The sequence below is a fragment of the Hermetia illucens genome, chromosome 3 (genome assembly GCF_905115235.1).
Source record: "Hermetia illucens chromosome 3, iHerIll2.2.curated.20191125, whole genome shotgun sequence".
Lineage (NCBI taxonomy): Eukaryota > Metazoa > Arthropoda > Insecta > Diptera > Stratiomyidae > Hermetia > Hermetia illucens.
In genome coordinates this window covers 56,183,915-56,205,969 of record NC_051851.1, presented here as the reverse complement: position 1 = coordinate 56,205,969, position 22,055 = coordinate 56,183,915, and the positions used below count along the sequence as shown (strand labels likewise).

The following is a 22,055-nucleotide window of genomic DNA, read 5'->3' as shown; positions in this document are numbered from 1 at the left end:
AAGGAGTAAACGGGAAATGTGGGTACGATCAATTTATATACGTGCCTATATGTGTACAGTATTCGAAAATAGGCAGTTTATTTGTTTAGGGTGAACGTAACATCTACGGCTGTAATATGTACGTATGTCTCGTAGTTTTGTATACGGATAGAAAAATGTGCGTTGAAATTTCTTAGATAAGATGAACACAAAACCTTTATACCCGAAGCGCGAGCTTCCGGTATTCCGACTTGTTTTGAGATGATTTTGAATAGTTCAAGTATAAAGAAACGGAAGCGGAATTATGATTAGAAAAAGGAAGTAGTTATTTTCGGTCGTTCGTATGTCTGTATTATATGTGAGTAACCGATTGGAAAGCTGTAGTGATGCTATGGGCGGGGAGCAACTAGGCAACATAAGGATGTGTGAAGCAGTCAGCAACCGGTGCCTATAGTAACTGCGATCCTTTAAACTTTGTGCTACCTCAGTTCGAGAACACTCTGTACAGCCCGGTCTCCGATGCGGAAAAGTTAAAAGATTAAAAGTCGTTGTCAGCGTACTTTAATGTGTGGTCCATTAAATGCGGAAATTCGCTGATGAATGCAAGAGGGCATTGCATTCTTGAAGTTTTTGCGAAATTGGACATTGTTTTAGCTAATGAAGGTTACCTTAATCCTCGCCAAAATGGGGGTATTGGTTGGGTTATAGACTTTACATTCGTTAGTTCTAAAACGTCAGCGAATACCATACCTATAACGACCACCAGGCATGTAGGAAATACACCAGATGATTGAGGGTCTGCTCGTCTAAAAATTGATAAGTCGTCAATGATCGAATAAATATTTATGGAGGACTGGCTGAATTACGACATTATATCAGGCACCGCATGGGGTAGAACCCTTTATGTTACAGAGTGAATTGCGACGAGATGTGGCTTTTAGAGCTAATATAATAAATAATCCGTAGTAGAAGGTCCACCTGCTGGTGGAATACTAAATTGTCTGGACAACAGATAGGACGATCCAAGAGGTTAAGGAATGTACCTATAAAGAAGTTCGACCAAACCTCAAGCCAGCTTTGCTGTAAGACAGAGAGATAGCTTTAGACAAAGACGAGACGCAGTGGTAATACTCATAGTAACGAGGGGAAAACTATTAATGATTTTCCGCTGGATTATAGACTAAAAAGCGTCCGGCGAGTCCAACTAGCTCATTTTTATGGGTTTGTGTTTGGGGGACAAATTCAACTAGGGATCTGATAACATATGCTACTGGTCAATTGACAAATTTTCAAGGACATCAAGAGTTCGCTATTACCCGAGTGGACCATTACAATGATCTTTGCGATAAATTGGACATTTGGGATGACGAGAGAAATATGTATCGAGTTGTCACATGCTGAAATCAACGCACAGAGGATATCGAACGCTTTTTTGCATTACTTGCTCACCGATCGATGAGCAGATTTCTACTGCAAAGTTTGCTTTAATTCCACTTCCATAAACACTGCTGATATTTGGAGCAATTCCTGCTGCCACCGGGGCTAAAGTTTAGAAAGCAATAAAAGAAGTTAAACCGGGGAAAGCAACATACCATAACGACATCGCATCTGACCTCTGGAAAGAGTTAGGACCCACCACTGCGGCTCAGATCTTACTGACCAGAAAGCATGACAGTTCCAATACAGATAAAGCAAGGCAGTCAAGCATAGTGTTCAGATTATCGGCCGATCCGATTGCTTTCCCGTACCATAATGATACAATGGATGGTGTTTTGAATGCCTCGCGACTGCATCCATATCAGACCTTTGACAGAGCAAAATGGCGAACCGATCAAGACGAGCCTCCCCCGCTTCTGGACGGGCAAAGAGAGCAGAAGAGGATTTGATAAGGTGCACGTCAATGCGAATTGTTTGGACTATGTCATAGGCATCTTGGTTAAATTGTGTGGGGGGGGGGGGGGTCTTATGTCGGATATAGTAGTTTCTATTTGCGTTAGGTCATAGGGTTTTGAGGCTAGTTATGGTCTTTTTGAGGGTAAAGTTGACGTGAAGGATAGGGTAGAAGTGCATATTCATTTGAATGCCAAAGTATTTATGGAAATAGACTCTGCAGATAAGCGTTGAAATTAATTTTACGAAGGAGTTTCATGAGCCATTTCTCAAACTTTGCTTTCCCTCAGGACAAATGGCTTCACATTTAGCTGGATTGCTAGGATTGAGCAGCTTACACATGTATGTTTAGGTCGGAATTTTTGGGGGAGGAATAAGAGTTGGATATTGCTTCGGTGAGCCTTATTAAGGATTGCCTTTTATGCTTATGCACTTACGTATGTGGAGGCAGAATTGGTGAAGAAATTTGAGTTGGGGTCTTTGGGTGACTAAACCTTCATGCAACATGGAATCGAATGCCGTTTGGATGGCGAGGAGGCAGATAGTAGGGTGGATGTTGTAACTGACATTCCTAAAAACGTCTGATTTCAGAAATATGAGGATGTGGAAAGTGTCCTGCTTTCTTTTAGTAGCAAGTTTGAATTGGGCGGATATGTCCCAGCATAATTGGATGGCATGGTTTTTGGCAGAGTTATTAATAAGCGATGTGGGCTCTGTGGCTGTTTAGGGAAAATGGAGGTTGTATGGGAGACTTTCCTTGGAGATGAGAAGTAGGCGGCATAAAGACGAGGGATGCGTTAAAAATTTTGGCGATGTGTTTCGGATGTTGTCATTTTTTGTTGTTTCCTGAGTGGGATAATGGATTTTGCGAAGCTACGATGGGTTTGTTGGAGGTGTTTAAAAGTTTGATTATTGAGGGAAATGGAAGAATGCTTAGCAGCATAAAGTGCCGCGTAAAAGAATTGAATTTGGGTATGTATTAGTTGAGTCAATCTTCAGACGATTTGCTTGGGGGGAGTATCGGTTGTGGAGGAAGTGTCGTCGGAGACCTTTAATTTATCTGTAATTATTATTGTATTTCAGCCGCCTGTTGCGGAAGGTTGTTTGCATGCCGATTCGTTTGCTTAGGAATACTTTTAAACTGCGCAGTCTATTTGATCAGGGGAAGATACCTAGGGAAGATAAATTGGTGAGCTTGTCAGCGGGCTGGAAATTAATTAGATTCCAGTTCGCTGCATTCAAGAATTTGGGTGGAGCGAGGTATAATAGAATTGGTCCGTGGTGCTGAAGCAAAACACTATGCTGTCGTGATTGCTTATCCCGAAGAGCGTTTGATTGTTTGTATGTTGGTAGAAGTGGTTATGCTACGGCTATAGGTTAAGAGGGTTCTGCAAACCAAGAACAGGTCAGGAATGAGTGGCAATTTGCCCAGTGGTAGGAAGAATGGTCGATGGGAGGTAAGGTTTGCTGAAGGGTGTAGCTATCCTGCTGATATCAGTATTCAAGTTTGTTACCATGAAAGTTGGGCGACTAGTTATACGAAAGGACTAACTAGTATGGTTGTGTCACCGGCCTGGACGTCAGTATTGTCGACTCAGAAGGTGGCCTGTGTGGTGACTATGTTTGGAGAATGCGACGTAAACAAGCCTACAGCCCGTGTTTTTTCTGTCGACTAGCCGTTACGTGTATCTTATGGCTGTAATTGGCAGAAGGGAGAGGATTACTGATTCTTTCTCTACAATTGATTAGAGAGATTAATATTGTAGTGCAAAGTTGTCTAGGTGGCAACTAGGGTAGCAGCCTCTGTACTCAAAATTGATTGTATTTCAGCATTAAGGTTGATAGAATGACTGCGCCGCCCGGGCGCTCAGAGCACTGTTCGCGTATGACGGGGCGTGGGTAAAGAAGTAGAGGAGTCGCTGTTGACGTACAGAGGCTTTCGGCTTTTTGGGGCATTCTTTAGAGGTTTGTACTTTCCGCGCCTATAGAGTAGATTGCAATTCATCACTGTGTGGTCGAGCCGCTTGCAGTCACGATATCGCGCAATTTCCTGGAAACGAACTGCATCAAATTTAATGATATTGAGAAACAGGGCCTGTCGCTTGCTGCAATTTTGGAGCGAACGAAAAGAGAAAGAGATGTAATTACATTCCATATTTGCCAGAAGTGTTAATTTTGTGCTTGCCTCACATTGATTAGGTTTGCTCAGGATCTCTTCTGGAAGGCACGTAGAATCAAGTCCTCTGAGGACAAGATTAATCGAATTGTCTTTGGTGAGTACGTTTTTTGTCTGGATCTAAGAATTTCAGGAACTATGTACGGTCTCCGCGTCTATCTTTTCGAAATTATTTACGGTTGAAACTGCTGACACAATACGCTTTTTTACATCCGATCGCTTACTGTTATAACATTCGGCTGATTTTTGAACACTAAGGCATTCAATGCCAGCATAGTCCTGGCAGGAACACTGCCAGAAGTAAAGATGTACAATGCGCTCATTGGCTGGCTTTAACCAGAGTGAGGCTGGCTTTAACCAGAGTGAGGCTGGCTTTAACCAGAGTGTTGGGCTACATATTGTTCTCGTCTTGGAAACTGCACTCCATACTATATGCAGCGACAGGAAATGAATGCAGAATCGTCTTGGATGTTGCAATAAAACAATAACAATCGACATTTAGGACGACGGGTGGGCACGGTCTTCTCAATTGCACTTGAGAGGAATTGGGAATAACGAAGAGATGACAGCACCCACAGTTTAATTCCTAACATTGAGATCTCTGACGACGCGGAGATATTGGCTATAATTTCGCTCATATTCTGACGGGTCATCGGGGATATCGACGGTACCCATAAGTTCAAATTGAACACCTCACTGATATGTCCCGGCTGCAGCAGTATCGCGAAAGTACCAGAAAACTTCTTTTTTTGAGGGGCTTAAACCTGGATAGTCTGGTAGCACTCGAAGGTCTAGTTAAGGGGATGTTTGTATGCCAAAAAACTGGAATGCAGTTAATTATACGATAAGGTTAATTCACATGCATGACAACCAGAAGGGGCGAGAAAGGCGCGGTTACGGAATCAAAGGATTACTAAGAGGTGAAGCAATCACAGCTAAGTTCGCTCTCGTCGTCCCGCCCCTTCAATTTCACCGACGAAAAACTTTGTAGTAGTTCAATGGGGAAGGGCCAGGAGTGATTAAAATCCCCAGAAACTTTTACTCCCGAAAAAAACAGACGAACAAAAAGAGACAGGCAATAAAGTGATTTCAATAGGGTTTTTGGTTCTGTCCAGGGTCCTTAGTTTTAGGCGCCATCTTACCCATGGATTGAATATAAATGCGTTAGAAAGCAGCTATTTCTTTTTTCTCTGTTCTATACAAGGAATACACTACTTTTTAAACATTAGCCCAACATTCACATACACATGGTTACACTCTTTTACCTTGCAAAGATTTAACAGAACATACAAGAGTCCTTATAGGAGATGAAAACTTGAAGTTTGAAGTTTAACAAAACATGTTACTTTCTATTGAAATAACAACTATAAAACAATTGCAAGTTTCATCAATTCAATTTACATACCCATGTCTTTTTCTATTAACTTTAACTTTGAGGACAATTCTGTGACCTATGTACTGTAAGTTATTTCACCTGTGTTTCAGTGTTTACTTTTCCCTCCAGACGATTAAAAGTTAATGTATGCAAAAACTTTACGATGTGTAGACTGTAATAATAACGAAAAGCTTTACAGGGAAAGTTTGCGCTCCTTAAATTCATTAATGAGGGTACATATTTGATTAGTTCATGTAATTAAGACTCCTCAGCAACTGGTATTTCATTTTGAAAGGCTTAAATCTCCTTCTCCTGTAATTTCTTTATAGTTCCCAATATTTGAGTTGGTATTTTCTGGGTAACGGATAATGGAACTTAGTAATTTAATCTTCTCTGAAGGAAGACTATGTTAAGATTGGATAATTGGAAGTTCTACTAATGTTGCTGGTCTTAAAATTATGTACATTATTTGTTTTCACATTTATGCTCTCAGGAACTCTGCTATATTTTGCAGCTATATACCCTTATATGCTAAGAGTATTACTGCGATGTGTACACAAGTGTTTGTAATCTATATATTATTATATTTCCTATGGTGTGCATACATACAGAACATAAGTCCAATAACATCCTGACTGAAGACGCTCTCTAGAAAGATACCTTCAGAAATGTTCTAGTCTCATACCAGTGTCTTCGAACCTAATATTATCTCCTTTTATTTTTTTTCAGAATGCCGAAGCTAGCTACGATTTCAGCAGTAATGACCCTTATCCATATCCTCGATACACAGATGATTGGTTCAACAGGTGAGTGGCAAATAGTATTCTTGCACGCTGCCTTCGGGTTCCGACAGAATGTCAGTCATGTATTAGACTCAAGAGGAAAGCAAGCAGATTGAATGAGGGTTCATTAAAAGCCAACGTTTTGAATTGATGGGCTTTTCATCATTTTGATATATCTATTCTCAGGGATATCGATATGCCCGGACAATTTCCTCTTTGATGTTTGCGCTGATGGCCGGCGATAGTTGGGTGAAATTAGATTTGCCAACCGGTGGCACCATGTGTATGTTTTCGTAATATCTTGTATCTGACTTTCATATATCATACATTTTGTGCAAATATTAGCTCCCACAATCTTCCTCCTTTATTGCGATATTTTTATCGAACTCGACATGGCAGTGATTTTACGCGTGCTACCATATTGCCCAAAGATTACACGGTCGAGCATAATATGAAATTTGTATTTTTAGCCATGGAACAAGGTGTGCCGGCGAGGTGGCTGCTGCACGCGATAATGGAATCTGCGGAGTTGGGGTCGCCTATGATAGTAAAGTTGCTGGTGAGTATGTAAATATGTGAATTATAATAGTAATTACCACTATTCAAAATATGGCATGCCATGTCGAAATATCTAAGGAAATCTTATTTAATAAAATAAAAAGTACAGTGTGAACCATGAAAATATCAAGCTATAGCTTTTTAAGGTTTTGTGTGAAACAAAACCTTATTAGAATCGATTCGATATCTGTCTGTCGCTCTGTCTGTCTGTCCGTCTGTCTGTCTGTCTGTCTGTCACACCCGATTTATTCGGAAACGGCTTTACCGATTGTCACGAAAATTGGTAGGAGTATGTGATCTGCCGTTCCCTATACATGCAGCAACTGGCGCCATTTTGTATTAAGTTTAAGAGGGGCTCCCCATACAGGTGAAAGGAGGCTTCAAAATTTTTTTTCACAGAATGTAGCCACGTGGGATATCAAATAAAAGGTCTCATTTAGTACTTTTCGAAACTGGTTCAATATTTGATGTTAGGCGAAACATAGGGGAATGAGGGCTCGAGATATGACCCCCAAAAAGTGTAACAGGTCTCGTTCTCAGAACTTATCCAACCGAAAAATCCGAAAAAAATCACAGTAGTGCATCTCTATGAAATCTAGGCCTCAAAATATATCCGGTTCCGATATCTGCACAAATAAAGTTAATAATATTATATTTCCATATTTTATAAATTTGCCCGGCACCCCCCTTAAGTTCATCGCAGAAGTACAAAATTTAGCATAGGTGTAATAAAGGACATAATGCACAATTTGGTCAAGTTTGAAGAAAATCCAACTATTATTAACAAAGTTATGGGGGGTGAAACTTTACAATTTTTTGTGAATTTCGTGCATTCTACAACCTGCATAACGTCATCATCACATATCAATTCGTCAATACCACAACGAAATGAGTTCTTATGGATTCGGTCGCAGAGAATTATTTTGTTTTAGTTTTCTAGTTATCTGTCAACCAGACATGTGTGTATGAAGGCATATAATATATGCGTGTTAACGAACTTTGCGGGTAGTGCCTAATTCAAATAGATATAAGAAGTAAATCGGAAATATGGGTACGATCAATTTATATACGTGTATATATGTGCACAGTAGTAGTTTGTTTAGGGTGAGCGTAATATCAATGGCTGTAATATGTACGTATGTCTCGTAGTCTCGTAATTTGGAAAAATATGAAGGAATATGTTGGATTTGTAGCTATATACGGATAGAAAAATGTGCGTTGAAATTTCTTACATAAGATGAACACAAAACCTTTATATCCGAAGCGCAAGCTTCCGGTATTCCGACCTGTTAAATTTTATAGATGAGGACGGAAGGTGATATTTTTGAATAAAAATTGTTTTTTTTCTCTTTTTGGAATGTATCACGGCAAACAAGTAAATATTTTCGCTTTTCTTCCCCGCAATTTGGATGATATTTACATATATTATGCAGGACTTCGCACCATCTACCAATTAGGAATCTGTTCTCAAATATTAAAAGAAACATTCTTTTTGTACCAAACTTATATATAATTACTCTTTACTGAGATATGTTGTTAAGACACCATTTATGGAATACCATGCGACAGACCCAAATGATCACGTTTGAGAAGGTTAATCCTTTTAAAAACATTTTGGGGCATATTTCTGCATAATTATGGCCTTATTTCTCGGAAGAAGTTTTAGACATTGAAAGCTACTGACGCTATAATTAATTCAGTATGACGTCGAATACAGTTGCTAATCCGACGGTGCATCTAAACTAAGTTTAATTTAGAAACCGTATTTGATCACAGGATGCCCAGATACCAGTCGAGTCAGTTGCTAATGAGTACTAGAGTCCAATCAGGGTAATAATCACATTGTCATCCTCAACGGCGCAACAACCGGTATCCAGAAAACCCGGTTTTAAGCCGAGGTCCACCAATTCGATACCCCTACAAGCCGTCTGGCGTCTTACTTAAACCATAGCTCCATCTCAGGCAGGATCTGCCTCGTATTCTTTCTCTACCATAGATATGACCCTTATATACTTTGCGGGCTAGATCATCCTTTTCCATTATTATTATTCTGTTAAACGAAAGTCGCAACGTGTCCTTGAAGAACTATTGTGCCCCTTTTACTGGTTATAGTGTACCTATTGATCATAATATCTCAAGCAGGCCTATAACCGTTAGGAACTTTAGTATGTTCCCTACTTCCAGATCTTTGAGCCTTGCATCTGGTAGTAAGTGTTTTCCCAGATGCCTCGGCCAACTTTGCACAAGTGTCGAACACTGTCCCAGGACGTGTATAGAGGTTTCGTCCTCCTCCTCACGAAACCTGCAGGCAGTGTCCGTAGATATCTTTAGCTTCCCTATGTGATAGTTCAGCCGATAATGACCAGTGAGAATTCCCACTATGGTTTGTAGGTTCGTTTTGGGGAGGCTTAAGCAATCCTTTGTGCGTATGGGTTCGTATCCCCCAATAAGCACCCTGGACTGCTCCATGCCCGGTAGGCCCGCCCAGTATAGTTCCCTCAACCGTTCCTCTTCATTTCTTAGATTCATAGCCATCAAACTGTTTCCGATTCCACAGAAGGGTTCTGGCCCGTGTAAAGGCGTCCCTGCTCCCTTCTTGGCTAGTTCGTCCGCTGCCTCGCTGTTGAGCTAGATTTTATCCACAACCAGACAGTCGTTGCCTTCCATCCTCTTCCATACGGATTAGGTGACCCGCCCATCGCAACCTGTTGAGTTGGATTTTATCCACAACCAGACGGTCGTGGTATCGCTCGTAGATTTCGTCATTCTCATGTTGGGGGCCAAAAATTCTTGCGAGGATTTTTCTCTCGAACGCGGTCAAGAGTTCGAAATTTTGCTTGCTAACGACTCAGGTTTCCGAGAGATACATAAGGACTGGCAAATTCGTAGCCTTATACAGTAAGAGCTTTGACCCTATGGTGAGACGTTTCGAGCGAAACAATTTTTGTAAGCTGAAATAGGCTCTGTTGGCGCATTTCATCGTCATACCTGTTATCGGTTGTGATTTTCGACCCTAGATAGGAGACATTTTCATTGGTCTCAAAGTTGTAGTCTCCTATCTTCATTGTTTTCGTTTGACTAGTGTCATTCGATGTTCTTCGTTCTTTGTTCTTTGGACCTGACGTTGCCACCATATGCTTCGTCTTCCCTTCATTAATGTGGAGCCCGAGATCTCGCACCGCCTGTTCGATTTGGATGAAGATAGACTGTAACCTGATCTTGGGTTTTTCTTCTTATAATGTCAATATCTTCAGCATAGGCCATTATTTGGGAGGACTTGAAGAGGATGGTGCCTCTTGCATTGACATCTGCATCGCGAATTACTTTCTCTAGAGCCAGGTTAAATAATCGCAGGTAATAATCACAGGTGACCGCAATGCTGACCACTTTACCTTCTACAGTGTACTTCGTGTAATACACTGGTACAATTAAATTGTCCCGCTAACGATTATTATTATTGTTTCATAAGAGGGCACGACTTTATATGTTGATAATAGCGCCAAGTAGCACCACGTATCACCATTGATTATCATTTTAGAATAGAACCATCTCCTACTTCCGGGAAAGCCACACTGGATAGGTTGAAATTTAATCATACCAGGAAACTGTAAGGCATCATCTCATCTTGAGAGCGAAGAACAATGATGGTCGAAGATTCCCGTAATGGAACTGTTCACGGAAATAGTGCATTTAATGGCGGAACTCTCGTATCAGGGCTTGCACTGGCGAAGGGACTCTCACAATTTATCGAACAGGCGGAAGGGGCCAGCGACGTGAACGGAACAGTTTGTGTGGAACGAATCTACGTAAAGCGGACACCACTAAAGGTATTAAGTGGAAAACAGACGAATACTCTGCGGAATGAGATAAGACCTTTCATAGGTGCGGACATGGGAACTGCTGTATTTTTAATTGTGGCTATTTTCAGAGAAATCAAAAACGAGGAGATCGAGTCTTTGGTTGTATTACACATTAGACTATGTTTACGTTGCAAAACATTGGCCAAATTAATCTGCAGCATGCCAAGCTCCTCTCTATTTTCTGGCAGCACGGCTGACAAAGCTGTGGGACTGCTCCTACATTTTTCTAGTGCAAGAGCCATGGGTTTGATTTAATAGAATCTCTGGCATTGGATCAGTAAAAGGAGCTAGGATTTTTTACTATGAAGGATCCATCAAACCGAGAACTTGTGTTCTGATGTCAAGACAGTTAGAGACAACCACACTGAGACAGTTCTGTTCCGCGGATCTAGTTACGATTATCGTAGAATACAAGATTAATGCCGAGTGGAAAACCATCATAGTTGTCTCTGCTTATTTACACCGATGCGAGAACTAAGGGAACTGATAGCGTATGTTGAATGAAGTGGTCTCAAATTCTTAATAGGTTGCGATGCGAACGCTGAACATATTTGTTGGCCAGTGGCAAGTGCAATGCCAGAGGGGAGAAGCTATATGATTTCATCACTTCAGCTGGTTTCAAGACTGCGCCCCTACTTTCGTGGTACCGAGAAGAAGTAAAATAATTAAGCTAACGGTCTGTACTTCGAACTCTCACTGTCAAATCACCGATATCTAGAACTCAATCTGACTATTGCGGGTGAACAGAATACAAAGACGGAACCACAGGAAGACGGATTCGGCACAGTTCAATTAACTTCTTGGCAATAAAGTGCCTAGGTGACTAAGGATTCCTTTGGTGCTTGAAGGCGATTTGAAAACTCTGAATTGTATACTTTTAGAGTGTTGTTAAAGGCTTGTCCTATTTCTCGAGGCCAAAGCGGTAAGATGGTTCCTTGCTGGAACTGCGAACTGCAACAAGCTCAGCGGTTTTTACCAATGAAAAGGCGAGAGCTGCCGTACTGTCCCTTGAAATTTCAAAGCGCCTATCATAGAATGCATCTAGTCAGCAATGCTAAAGGAAGGTATAGATCATTTAGAGCGACTACTAAGAAATATTTTTCAAGTGTGCTACCTTTGGCTAATTGCCTGCCCTTTGGCATAAGATTAAGATAGTGTTCATAATGAGGCCTGGGTAAGCTGACTCTTCAAATCCAAAAAATTTCAGACAGATCAGTCTGACATCATTTTTGCTGAAAGGTTTGGGAAAACTGGTCGAGCATTACATTTTTGGGCAGGTGCTATCGCCACTGCTGTGGATTATGCTGATCGACTCACTATTATGCGAACTGCAAAATTTGCTAATACACGCTCAAGCTGATCGAAATTTCTGACCGGTGTGTAGGAATATACAACGTGTCGTTGATTTGATTGGTGCCCGACTTTCAGTTAGTCCCAATAAAACCACACTAGTGTCATTTACAAAAAGGAGAAAACGGGATGGACTTTGCCTTCCAGAGGTGAGAGGTACAAACCTAAGCTTTTCGCTTATGTATCCGTAGTGTGGTGGGTTAAGGTGAGGCAAAAAAGCTTTCGCCGTAAACTAGCCGCACTGCAAAGAACTGTGTGTTTGGATATTACCGAGTTACTGGCAGAAGTAAATCCAGTTCTTACAATGCGTTCTGACCCTCGGGTGCCCAAACATCTGTCTGGTAGAAGATATAAAGTTATCCTGAAGCGTAGGGAGAACTGGGAAATCAAGGAGGAATGCGTCGCGGGTTATACGGTGGTCTTCTACATCGATGGCTCAAAAAGAGAGTAGAGTTCAGGAGCCGGAGTTTACCTCTCGAATGAAATCGAGAAGTGGGCTTTTCCTTTGGGGCAATATGCAATGGTTTTTCAAGTTAAAGTACATGAGATCCTTGGGGCGGCAACCTACGAGTGGTTGAGAAGCAGGTGAGGAGGGAGAGGGTTCAGTTTTGACCATGCCGATATCTTAATTTCTGGTAGAACTCAGAAATTGAGGAATGTCGAAAAAACTGCCTCAAAGCTAGCAGACGCTCCCTGCGTAGATAAAACCGACTTTCATGTAAAGCAAAACCGATCATTACAAGCAGATATATACCGAAGTTGCTTCAGATCCATAGGGTGGCGCATATAGGTGATATCATCTCTAAAGGCAAGCGCTTCCCACCGATTACTTGCCCTAAATTACTGCGGAATATAGTAAAAAATCTCTTCCCAGAAGAAGTACACTATACAAGGCTGCCGGCACTCCCGACAAAATTCGGGTAATACTGGAGGCAGCAAAGCAACTCACTAAAATAAGACTCGAGTGCTAGATACCATTTTGAATATTGCCTTCAAAGTGCCAACCAGAGTAGCACCAAGTATGTTTGCCCAAGTTTTTACGACACCCCTCAGAGAAGAAGTATTTCCCAAACAATGGAAGCTATAAAAGCTGATAGTCATTCAGAAGTCAAGTAAACCATTGGGTAACTCCTCCTCATATAGTCCGATATTCCAGATCAATACCATTGCCAAAATAATTCTAACGGAAACGGGAGGAGGCGTTTCTGACGAACAATTCGGATTTGGTAAGGTGAGATCAACCGTCGACGCGATCAGTATGGTGGTTGGTCTAGCATAGGCTGCAATAGAAGAAGGTAAATGCTGGCCAGTGGTAATACTAGATGTGAAGAATGCATTCAACAGTGCAGAAGGGAAAAGCATCATCGAGTACTAGTCAAACTACTGACACCGATATACATTGTATGCATTGCTCCTGGGTAGAAAGCTGTATTGCGACTCCGACGATGGGTTGAAAATATTCCCAACAACTTCTTAGTTCCCTTGCTATGGCAAATTATATACGATGGAGTGTTGACATTACGCTTTTCCCGCAGGGTAACAACCAGTGGCTTTGCGGATGATATCGAGATTACAATAGTAGCAAAGCGTCGAAAAAGTGTTAGTAAATATTCAAGAGCAGTTTAGCCAGGTAGAATTCCGAAGAAAAGAAGAAAGAGAGAGAACGACAATGAGCCACAGTTAGGAACTGATTCCGCCCCGCGAAGCAATGCTTTAGAGCAGTTCCTCGGGGGGAGAGGAAGGAGAAGAAAGTGGTTTTAATGAGTAAGATAGAGAGTCTGTGCAGGAGCCAGCCGTAGTTTTCGACCCTCTCCACCTTTCAACCCTGAAAAAAAAAGACAGACAGACAACGAACTGATTTTAATAAGTTTTTTTTACAAACAAACCTTCAAAAGTTTATAAAAGAGAGCAAAGTTGACAATATGTAAAATCGTCATTCGGTAAGTCCAGTGTTATGTCAGCCAGACGTGGATGATAAACAAGGCCGGAGATAAAAAGCTAATGCCCTCGAACGTCAAGATCCAGTAGACGCCATCCATAATAGGCTTCGAAAGGTCCAGGCTGAAGGCCATATAGAGCAACATCAGAAGGTTTCCCAGTTGTCGACTCAGAGACAAGGTGGAAAATGTAAAACCCCGAAACAGATAAGAGGACTCAGTGGGCAACGTTGGTCGGTTTCCAAAGTTAGAGTACGCGATCGGTCAACGCAAAAGACGAAGGCTTCGGGGTGCCAAGGACCAACATCGGGCTGCAGGCTCATTGATAATAATAATGATAAACAGCCTACCCTATCAAATGCAACTTAATTCTACCAGTAGGCAAACTTGCTGGAAAATAAATCATCATCATCATCAACGGCGCAACAACCGGCATCCGGTCTAGGCCTGCCTTAATAAGGAACTCCAGACATCCCGGTTTTGCGCCGAGGTCCACCAATTCGATATCCCTAAAAGCCGTCTGGCGTCCTGGCCCACGCCATCGCTCCATCTTAGGCAGGGTCTACCTCGTCTTCTTTTCCTACCATAGATATTGCCCTTATAGACTTTCCGGGTGGGATCATCTTCATCCATACGGATTAAGTGACCCGCCCACCGTAACCTATTGAGTCGGATTTTATCCACAACCGGACGGTCATGGTATCGCTCATAGATTTCGTCATTGTGTAGGCTACGGAATCGTCCATCCTCATGTAGGGGGCCAAAAATTCTTCGGAGGATTCTTCTCTCGAACGCGGCCAAGAGTTCGCAATTTTTCTTGCTAAGAACCCAAGTTTCCGAGGAATACATGAGGACTGGCAAGATCATAGTCTTGTACAGTAAGAGCTTTGACCCTATGGTGAGACGTTTCGAGCGGAACAGTCTTTGTAAGCTGAAGTAGGCTCTGTTGGCTGACAACAACCGTGCGCGGATTTCATCATCGTAGTTGTTATCGGTTGTGATTTTCGACCCTAGATAGGAGAAATTGTCAACGGTCTCAAAGTTGTATTCTCCTATCCTTATTCTTGTTCGTGCTTGTGTTTGACCAGTGCGGTTTGATGTTGTTGGTTGATTCGTCTTCGGTGCTGACGTTGCCACCATGTATTTTGTCTTGCCTTCATTGATGTGCAGCCCAAGATCTCGCGCCGCCTGCTCGATCTGGATGAAGGCAGTTTGAACGTCTCGGGTGGTTCTTCCCATGATGTCGATATCGTCAGCATAGGCCAGTAGTTGGGTGGACTTGAAGAGGATCGTACCTCTTGCATTCACCTCAGCATCACGGATCACCTTCTCGAGGGCCAGGTTAAAGAGGACGCATGATAGCGCATCCCCTTGTCGTAGACCGTTGTTGATGTCGAATGGTCTTGAGAGTGATCCTGCTGCTTTTATCTGGCCTCGCACATTGGTCAGGGTCAGCCTAGTCAGTCTTATTAATTTCGTCGGGATACCGAATTCTCTCATGGCCGTGTACAGTTTTACCCTGGCTATGCTATCATAGGCCGCTTTAAAGTCGATGAATAGATGGTGCAACTGTTGTCCATATTCCAACAGTTTTTCCATCGCCTGCCGCAGAGAGAAAATCTGATCTGTTGCTGATTTGCCTGGAGTGAAGCCTCTTTGGTATGGGCCAATGATGTTCTGGGCGTATGGGGCTATCCGGCCTAGCAAGATAGTGGAGAATATCTTATAGATGGTACTCAGCAACGTGATACCTCTATAATTGCTGCACTGTGTGATATCTCCCTTTTTATGTATGAGACAGATTATGCCTCGCTGCCAATCGTCAGGCATTGATTCGCTGTCCCATGCCTTGAGCACAAGTTGATGAACCACTTGGTGTAACTGGTCGCCTCCATATTTAACCAATTCGGCTGTAATTCCATCGGCTCCTGGCGACTTATGATTTTTTAGCCGATGAATTGTACGGACTGTTTCTCCTAAACTTGGTGGTGTCAGTATTTGTCCGTCGTCTTCAGTTGGCGGGACCTCCAACTCGCCGATGTTCTGGTTGTTCAGTAGCTCATCAAAGTACTCAACCCATCGCTCTAATATGCCCATTCTGTCGGAAATCAGATTTCCCTCTTTGTCTCGGCAGGATGAGCATCGAGGTGTATAAGGCTTCATCCTGCTGACTTGTTGGTAAAACTTGCGCGCTTGGTGCGGTTGCTCCCTGTACTTTTCTAGTTCACAGACTTGTTGGTTCTCCCAGGCTTCCTTTTTCCGTCTGTGAAGTCGCTTCTCCGCTCGACGGAGTTCGTGATAAGTCTCTGCGCGTGCCCGCGTTCTTTGAGAATGCAACATTACTCGGTATGCGGCATTCTTCCGTTCCGTTGCTAGCTTACATTCATCGTCAAACCAGCCGTTCCGACTCCTTTTGCGGCTGGGGCCAAGTATATTTGTGGCCGTATCCATGATAACGTTCTTCAGGTGGTTGTGAAGATCATTAGTTGATGCTTCATCTCCAGGTCCTCTATTGACTGCGGTTATTGCGGCATCCATTTCCCTCTTATAGGTGTCGCGGAGGGTTGTGTTGTGGATGGCTTCAGTGTTCACTCTCACCTGATTGTCAGAGGGGATTCTAGGTGGTATTGTTATTCGAGCTCGGAGCACCATGCCAACGAGATAGTGATCCGAGTCTATATTGGCCCCCCTATATGTTCTGACATTCATCAAGGCTGAGAGGTGGCGGCGTTCGATCAACACGTGGTCAATTTGGTTGAAAGTGGTCCCGTCTGGAGAGGCCCACGTATGTTTGTGGACCGCTTTCCGCGCAAACCAGGTACTTCCAACAACCATTTCGTGTGACCCTGCTAATTGAATAGTCCGCAGTCCGTTATCATTTGTTTTTTCGTGTAAGCTATGGGCGCCAACGTATCGCCTGAATACGGGCTCCTTCCCTACTTGGCTGTTAAAATCCCCAAGTATGATTTTGATATCATATCTGGGACAGGCTTCGAGGGCTCTTTCTACTGCCTCGTAGAAGGTATCCTTCTCCGACTCTGCAGTCTCCTCTGTAGGGGCGTGAACGTTTATGAGGCTTATATTTCTAAACTTGCCTCGCAAGCGCAGAGTGCATAGCCGTTCGCTTATACTTTCAAAGCCGATAACAGCAGGTTTAATTTTTTGGCTGACTAAGAAACCTACTCCGAGCACATGGTTTACTGGATGGCCGCTATAATATATGGTGTAGTGGCTCTTCTCCAGGAAACCGGTCCCTGTCCATCGCATCTCTTGCAACGCTGTTACATCAGCCCTATATTGGGACAGGGTATCGGCTAGCTGCTTATCAGCTTCATCTCTGTACAGGGAGCGCACGTTCCATGAGAAAATGCGCAAATCGTTGTTCCTTTGTCGTTGCCGGGTCCGTCGTTTTAACATCCGTCCTATCCGAGGCTCCTGTTGTGGCTTCGTAACAGGTTGTTTTCCGTGTAGGGTTGTCAGCCCTACCCAACCCCCAACCTGGAGGACCAGTTGGTACAATTTGTCCCGTTTTTAGGCGCGGGAGACTCGCCTTCATCCTTCTCCGTCTGCAGCTTTTCGTCAAGAAAGAGCTCCCAGCGGTCACCACGTGGAGGTGGAGATAGGGTTTGGTAGTAGAGCTGTTGGTGTTGGTTCAGCAGGCATTTCCCAGGTTTTATGCTCCATCGTGGGTACCAATCCACGTTTCGCCCCGGGACCTATACTACCCTTTGACCAAATAAATACTTTAGTTTAATTGCCATATTGTGCTGTATCTTTCTATGAAATTAATGTTCTTCTACCAGTTTGAAGCTATTATAATATGAGATGAGAGATACAAATTGCATTATCGCAACCATTTTCAATGAAATCATCTATGAGAGCGGTTTCCGATATATTTCCTTCCATTCTAATTTTCCGTTCTGTAAGACTTAAAGCCCAATTTCAATTTTTCTATGTGCGTCCTTATTTTTAAACAATTTATTAAATAATAGCAATTTTTATAAACGGGATAGTAATAATGTCAAAAGTTTGATAATCATTAATCTTTTAGTCGATTCGCCATCGTATCTAAACGCTCGAATTTTTGTTAGATCTCCCGACAGAATAAATACTGAGTCGGTCTTGAGTATAGCTGGAAAGCTCGTTTTGGCTAGTGTGATTGATGGGAAATGGAAAAGGTCAAAATTGATGTGTCTTTTTATCATTTCAGGCATTCGGATGTTGGACCAACCATATATGACTGATCTGATAGAAGCAAACTCAATGGGTCATGAACCGCACAAAATTCACATATATAGTGCCTCGTGGGGACCCACAGATGATGGAAAAACGGTCGACGGACCTCGCAACGCCACTATGCGAGCCATTGTTCAGGGAGTGAATGAGGTATGAGATCCTTCTGTATAAAATTCCAGCGAATAGCGGAATCGATTACGATAAAACATCTACATATAGTGGTGATGATGGCAATCTTTGCTGGATTCCGGTCGTTTCTTTTTCATGATCCTTTGCTAATGGAATTTCCATTTTTATGGCACATTTATTTCCTTATACATGATTGGTTGAAAGTGTTTGCACGTCAATATCATCCATTAATCCGTTGCTTATTGGATGGTATTCATAAATCGATTGATTTTATGGCATGATATCCACATAAGTATGGGCACTTATCAGCTAATAAAAGAATAGAGAAGCTCAAAAAATGGTTCGGGAATTTCCAAGTAGCATTATTCGTTTCCTTTCAAAAATTGACCTTTGATAATTGAATTGAATCCAGCATTTTATGGACTTGAATCTGCATATGCACGTTTCACTATCAATCAATGCACCCACCTATAATACAATTGAAATGCAACTAGGTCAGGTTCGAAAACACTCGTCATAAGCACAAGACTGAATAAAAATTCAACTCATAGCAAAATGCCATTCTTCGAGATACCATTCAAATCAATTTATTTTATTATAACGAAAACTTACTTGCAGGGCCGCAATGGATTGGGGAATATATACGTGTGGGCGTCGGGTGATGGTGGTGAAGAAGATGATTGTAACTGCGATGGATACGCCGCCTCCATGTGGACAATTTCAATTAACAGTGCAATTAACGATGGACAAAATGCACACTACGATGAGAGCTGCAGTTCAACTTTGGCTAGTACTTTCAGTAATGGAGCGAAGGATCCTAACACGGGAGTGGCCACAACCGATTTATATGGAAAATGCACAACAACACATTCGGGAACAAGCGCAGCTGCTCCTGAGGCAGCTGGCGTATTTGCATTGGCGTTAGAGGCGAAGTAAGTATAAATGTAGATTAGCAATTCAAAATTTACTTTTGATGGGGTACACAATGTTACACGTGTTTCTTTCAGTTCCTTGCGTTCACATTGCATGAACAGTGTAATCATTGGTAACCTACATATTTCCACAATTTCTAGGAAGGCTTTGTGGTTGAATTGAACAGAACCTAACGCATCATAGAACAATGTGCGACTAATCATGAGGAGAAATTGGAGATGTTCTCAAGCATCCTATCGTTTTCCATACTGTTTAAAAGACGTATTTATACATTGCATTCTCAAGTATTATCAGAGCCCAACTTTAATATTCAAGCCACATCTTTTTTTTCTCTTATCCCCTCTTATCCCCCCCTTATCCCGTTTAGAAAAGAGGTCGGCTCATCTTGTTCGATTACCCGGTCTGAATGCAGTCGCGAGACTCTCCAGTCACCATCCAGGGAAACAGGCCATCGTCGTTTTGGCTGGCCCTTTGGTCGTTTTCCATTGATTTCGATGTCCAAATCAATCTTGCCAAGTGTCAGCGCGAATCACATGTCCATACCATCGAAGACGCCTGTCTAATAACTCTTCTATCATCGCTACAGTACATCACAGTATCCTAGACCACTGGTCCAACATAACGTCTTCGTCTCTATTACCGCGTCTGTCCCAAAGAAAGTCAATTGTCCTAGTTATACTAATGCCTGAAACAATTTCATAGTACAGTTTATCCTTGCCTGATAGCATTGATCTGAGGTATTTAAATCGTCCAGTTTTGTGCACTCAGAGTCGAAGTGCCAGTTATATAGTCAAAAATGCTTCTTTGTTCAAACTCAGTCTCAGATTCCATGGGACGATCATTCTATTTTAGAGTTCAAGTTGCTCGAGTTCTGCTTTGTTTTTAGACGCGAAGAATATATCCTCAAAAAAGGCCGGTCGGGTAGGTGGGATGAAAATGCCCATCTGTGGACAAAAAACGGCTATGAGCGAAAGGAGGGAAAGGAGAACTGGAAAGTTGTTGGTCGTTGGGTTTTACGCAATTGGTCCAACGCAACACAGTGGTCCGCACCACAAAGGTTGACAAAACAAGGAAGGTGGTGAACGCTACCTTATCCAAGTTACGCTGATATTTGTAGCGATTTCATAACGCAGTTTCCCATTCGTTGGGAGTTTCTAGATATTCAAATCGCTCCGTCCTTAGCAGCTTGCTTTCACTCACAGTTTCATCTAGGTTGGTATTCAAAAATTCTGTGTTATTCAGAGATAGTTTCAGATTTGTTGAAAAGTTGCTAGAAAGCTAGGAAAACATCATCTTTAGAAAGTGACACGTCTACTGCTGAATGGTGCATATCCAGTGAGACAGCGCTCATAACAAGAAACAAGTCGGAAGCTATCAACTCGGCGCTTTGAAGGTTTTGTTGATTTTTTTGTGTAAAAATGTTTGCATATACCATGGTTCAATTGATACATAGCTCATAGTGTATATATGATGAATATACCTGACATTCAGTTTAATGATTTTGTCTCTTAGCGAGTAGTAACTGAAAGCTTACTCCAAACTACAATTTTATTTTATTATGTATATATATATTTTGGGAGCATCTTACTCCCTTCATCAGTACAAAGCTACTCTACTTAGTAGAGTACTTAGTACTCTATTTAGTAGCTAAGTACAGAAGGCAATATCTAACATTTTAGGAGTAGTAACTGGCCCTAAGGAGGCAAACTTGACAAACTATAATTGTGATAAAAATAGTGGGATTTCCTCCAAATTGTCTAGTATGGTGTTCCATGTTAAAACCTACGTTACAATACAAACTTTTGGACCCCCGGTCCAAAAGTCTGCAGTCAATTTTCAAAATATAATAATATGTATATTATTAGGTTGTTGCACATGAAATGGGCGATTTGGCAATCAAGGAAAGTTAATTGCAATTTTGCTGCATCAAACCACCACCAGTTGGCGCTGTTGGTGTCGGATAATAAAGTATAAATACTTCTAGATTTAATCAAGGAGTCATTTCAGTTTTGACCAGCGTTGTGATAACAGTGAATAAAAAAGAAAAAGGGATGGAAAAGAGTCAAGAACGTATACTTTTCTGTATGAGTTCAAACTCGGTTATAAAGCAGTGGAGGCGACCAGGAAACCGGTGGTCGCAAAAATTTCGATCAGGCGACGTAAACCTTCAAAGTGAGCCACGTGGGCATCCCGGACCACCGATTGACAAGGACAAGTTGCGTTTGCTAGTCGAATCCGACACACGTCAATCTGTGGGAGAGGCAGAGAAACTGGGCGTACACTATTCGATAGCTTTCCGGCACTTGCAACAGCTTGGAAAGGTGAAGAAGCTAAACAAATGGGTTCCGCATGCCCTTACGGAAAAAAACAGCGCTTCGAATGGAAGTTTGCAGTTCTTTACTCTCCCGCATCAAAAGCGATCTCTCTTTGCACAGAATAGTGACATGTGATGAAAAGTGGATATTATATGAGAATCGTCGCACAACGGCTAGATGCTGATGAGCCATCGAAGCATCTGCCGAAACCGAGCCTCCATCCGAAGAAGGCGACTGTTTGGTGGTCTACAGCTGGCGTTATCCATTATTCTTTTTTGGCACCTGGAGAAACAATAATTGCACAGAAATACTGTTCCCAACTCGAGGAAATGCACCAAGAATTGAGTATTCAACGGCCGAGATTAGTCAACAGAGACGGTGCGATACTCCTTCACGACAATGCAATTTTTCCAGAACAACGGTTCGAAAGTTGAACGAAGTGCAGTATGAGACTCTGCCTCATCCGCCATATATAGGGGACCTTTCGCCAACCGACTACCACTTTTTTAAGCATTTGGATAATTTTTTGGCGGAA

The 22,055-nt window shown here is 42.3% G+C and overlaps 1 protein-coding gene across 2 annotated transcripts in view; it reads left to right on the top strand.

The window, feature by feature from the left end:
• The window catches only part of LOC119651742 (neuroendocrine convertase 2), a 247,942-nt gene that overhangs the window by 205,715 nt on the left and 20,172 nt on the right, over nucleotides 1–22,055 (top strand). For both annotated transcript variants that reach the window (XM_038055473.1, XM_038055472.1), the window contains exons 5-8: nucleotides 6,150–6,226; nucleotides 6,673–6,761; nucleotides 18,118–18,293; nucleotides 18,891–19,204. In XM_038055473.1, the coding sequence (XP_037911401.1) occupies nucleotides 6,150–6,226; nucleotides 6,673–6,761; nucleotides 18,118–18,293; nucleotides 18,891–19,204 (656 nt within the window). The remainder of the gene's footprint in view (nucleotides 1–6,149; nucleotides 6,227–6,672; nucleotides 6,762–18,117; nucleotides 18,294–18,890; nucleotides 19,205–22,055) is intronic.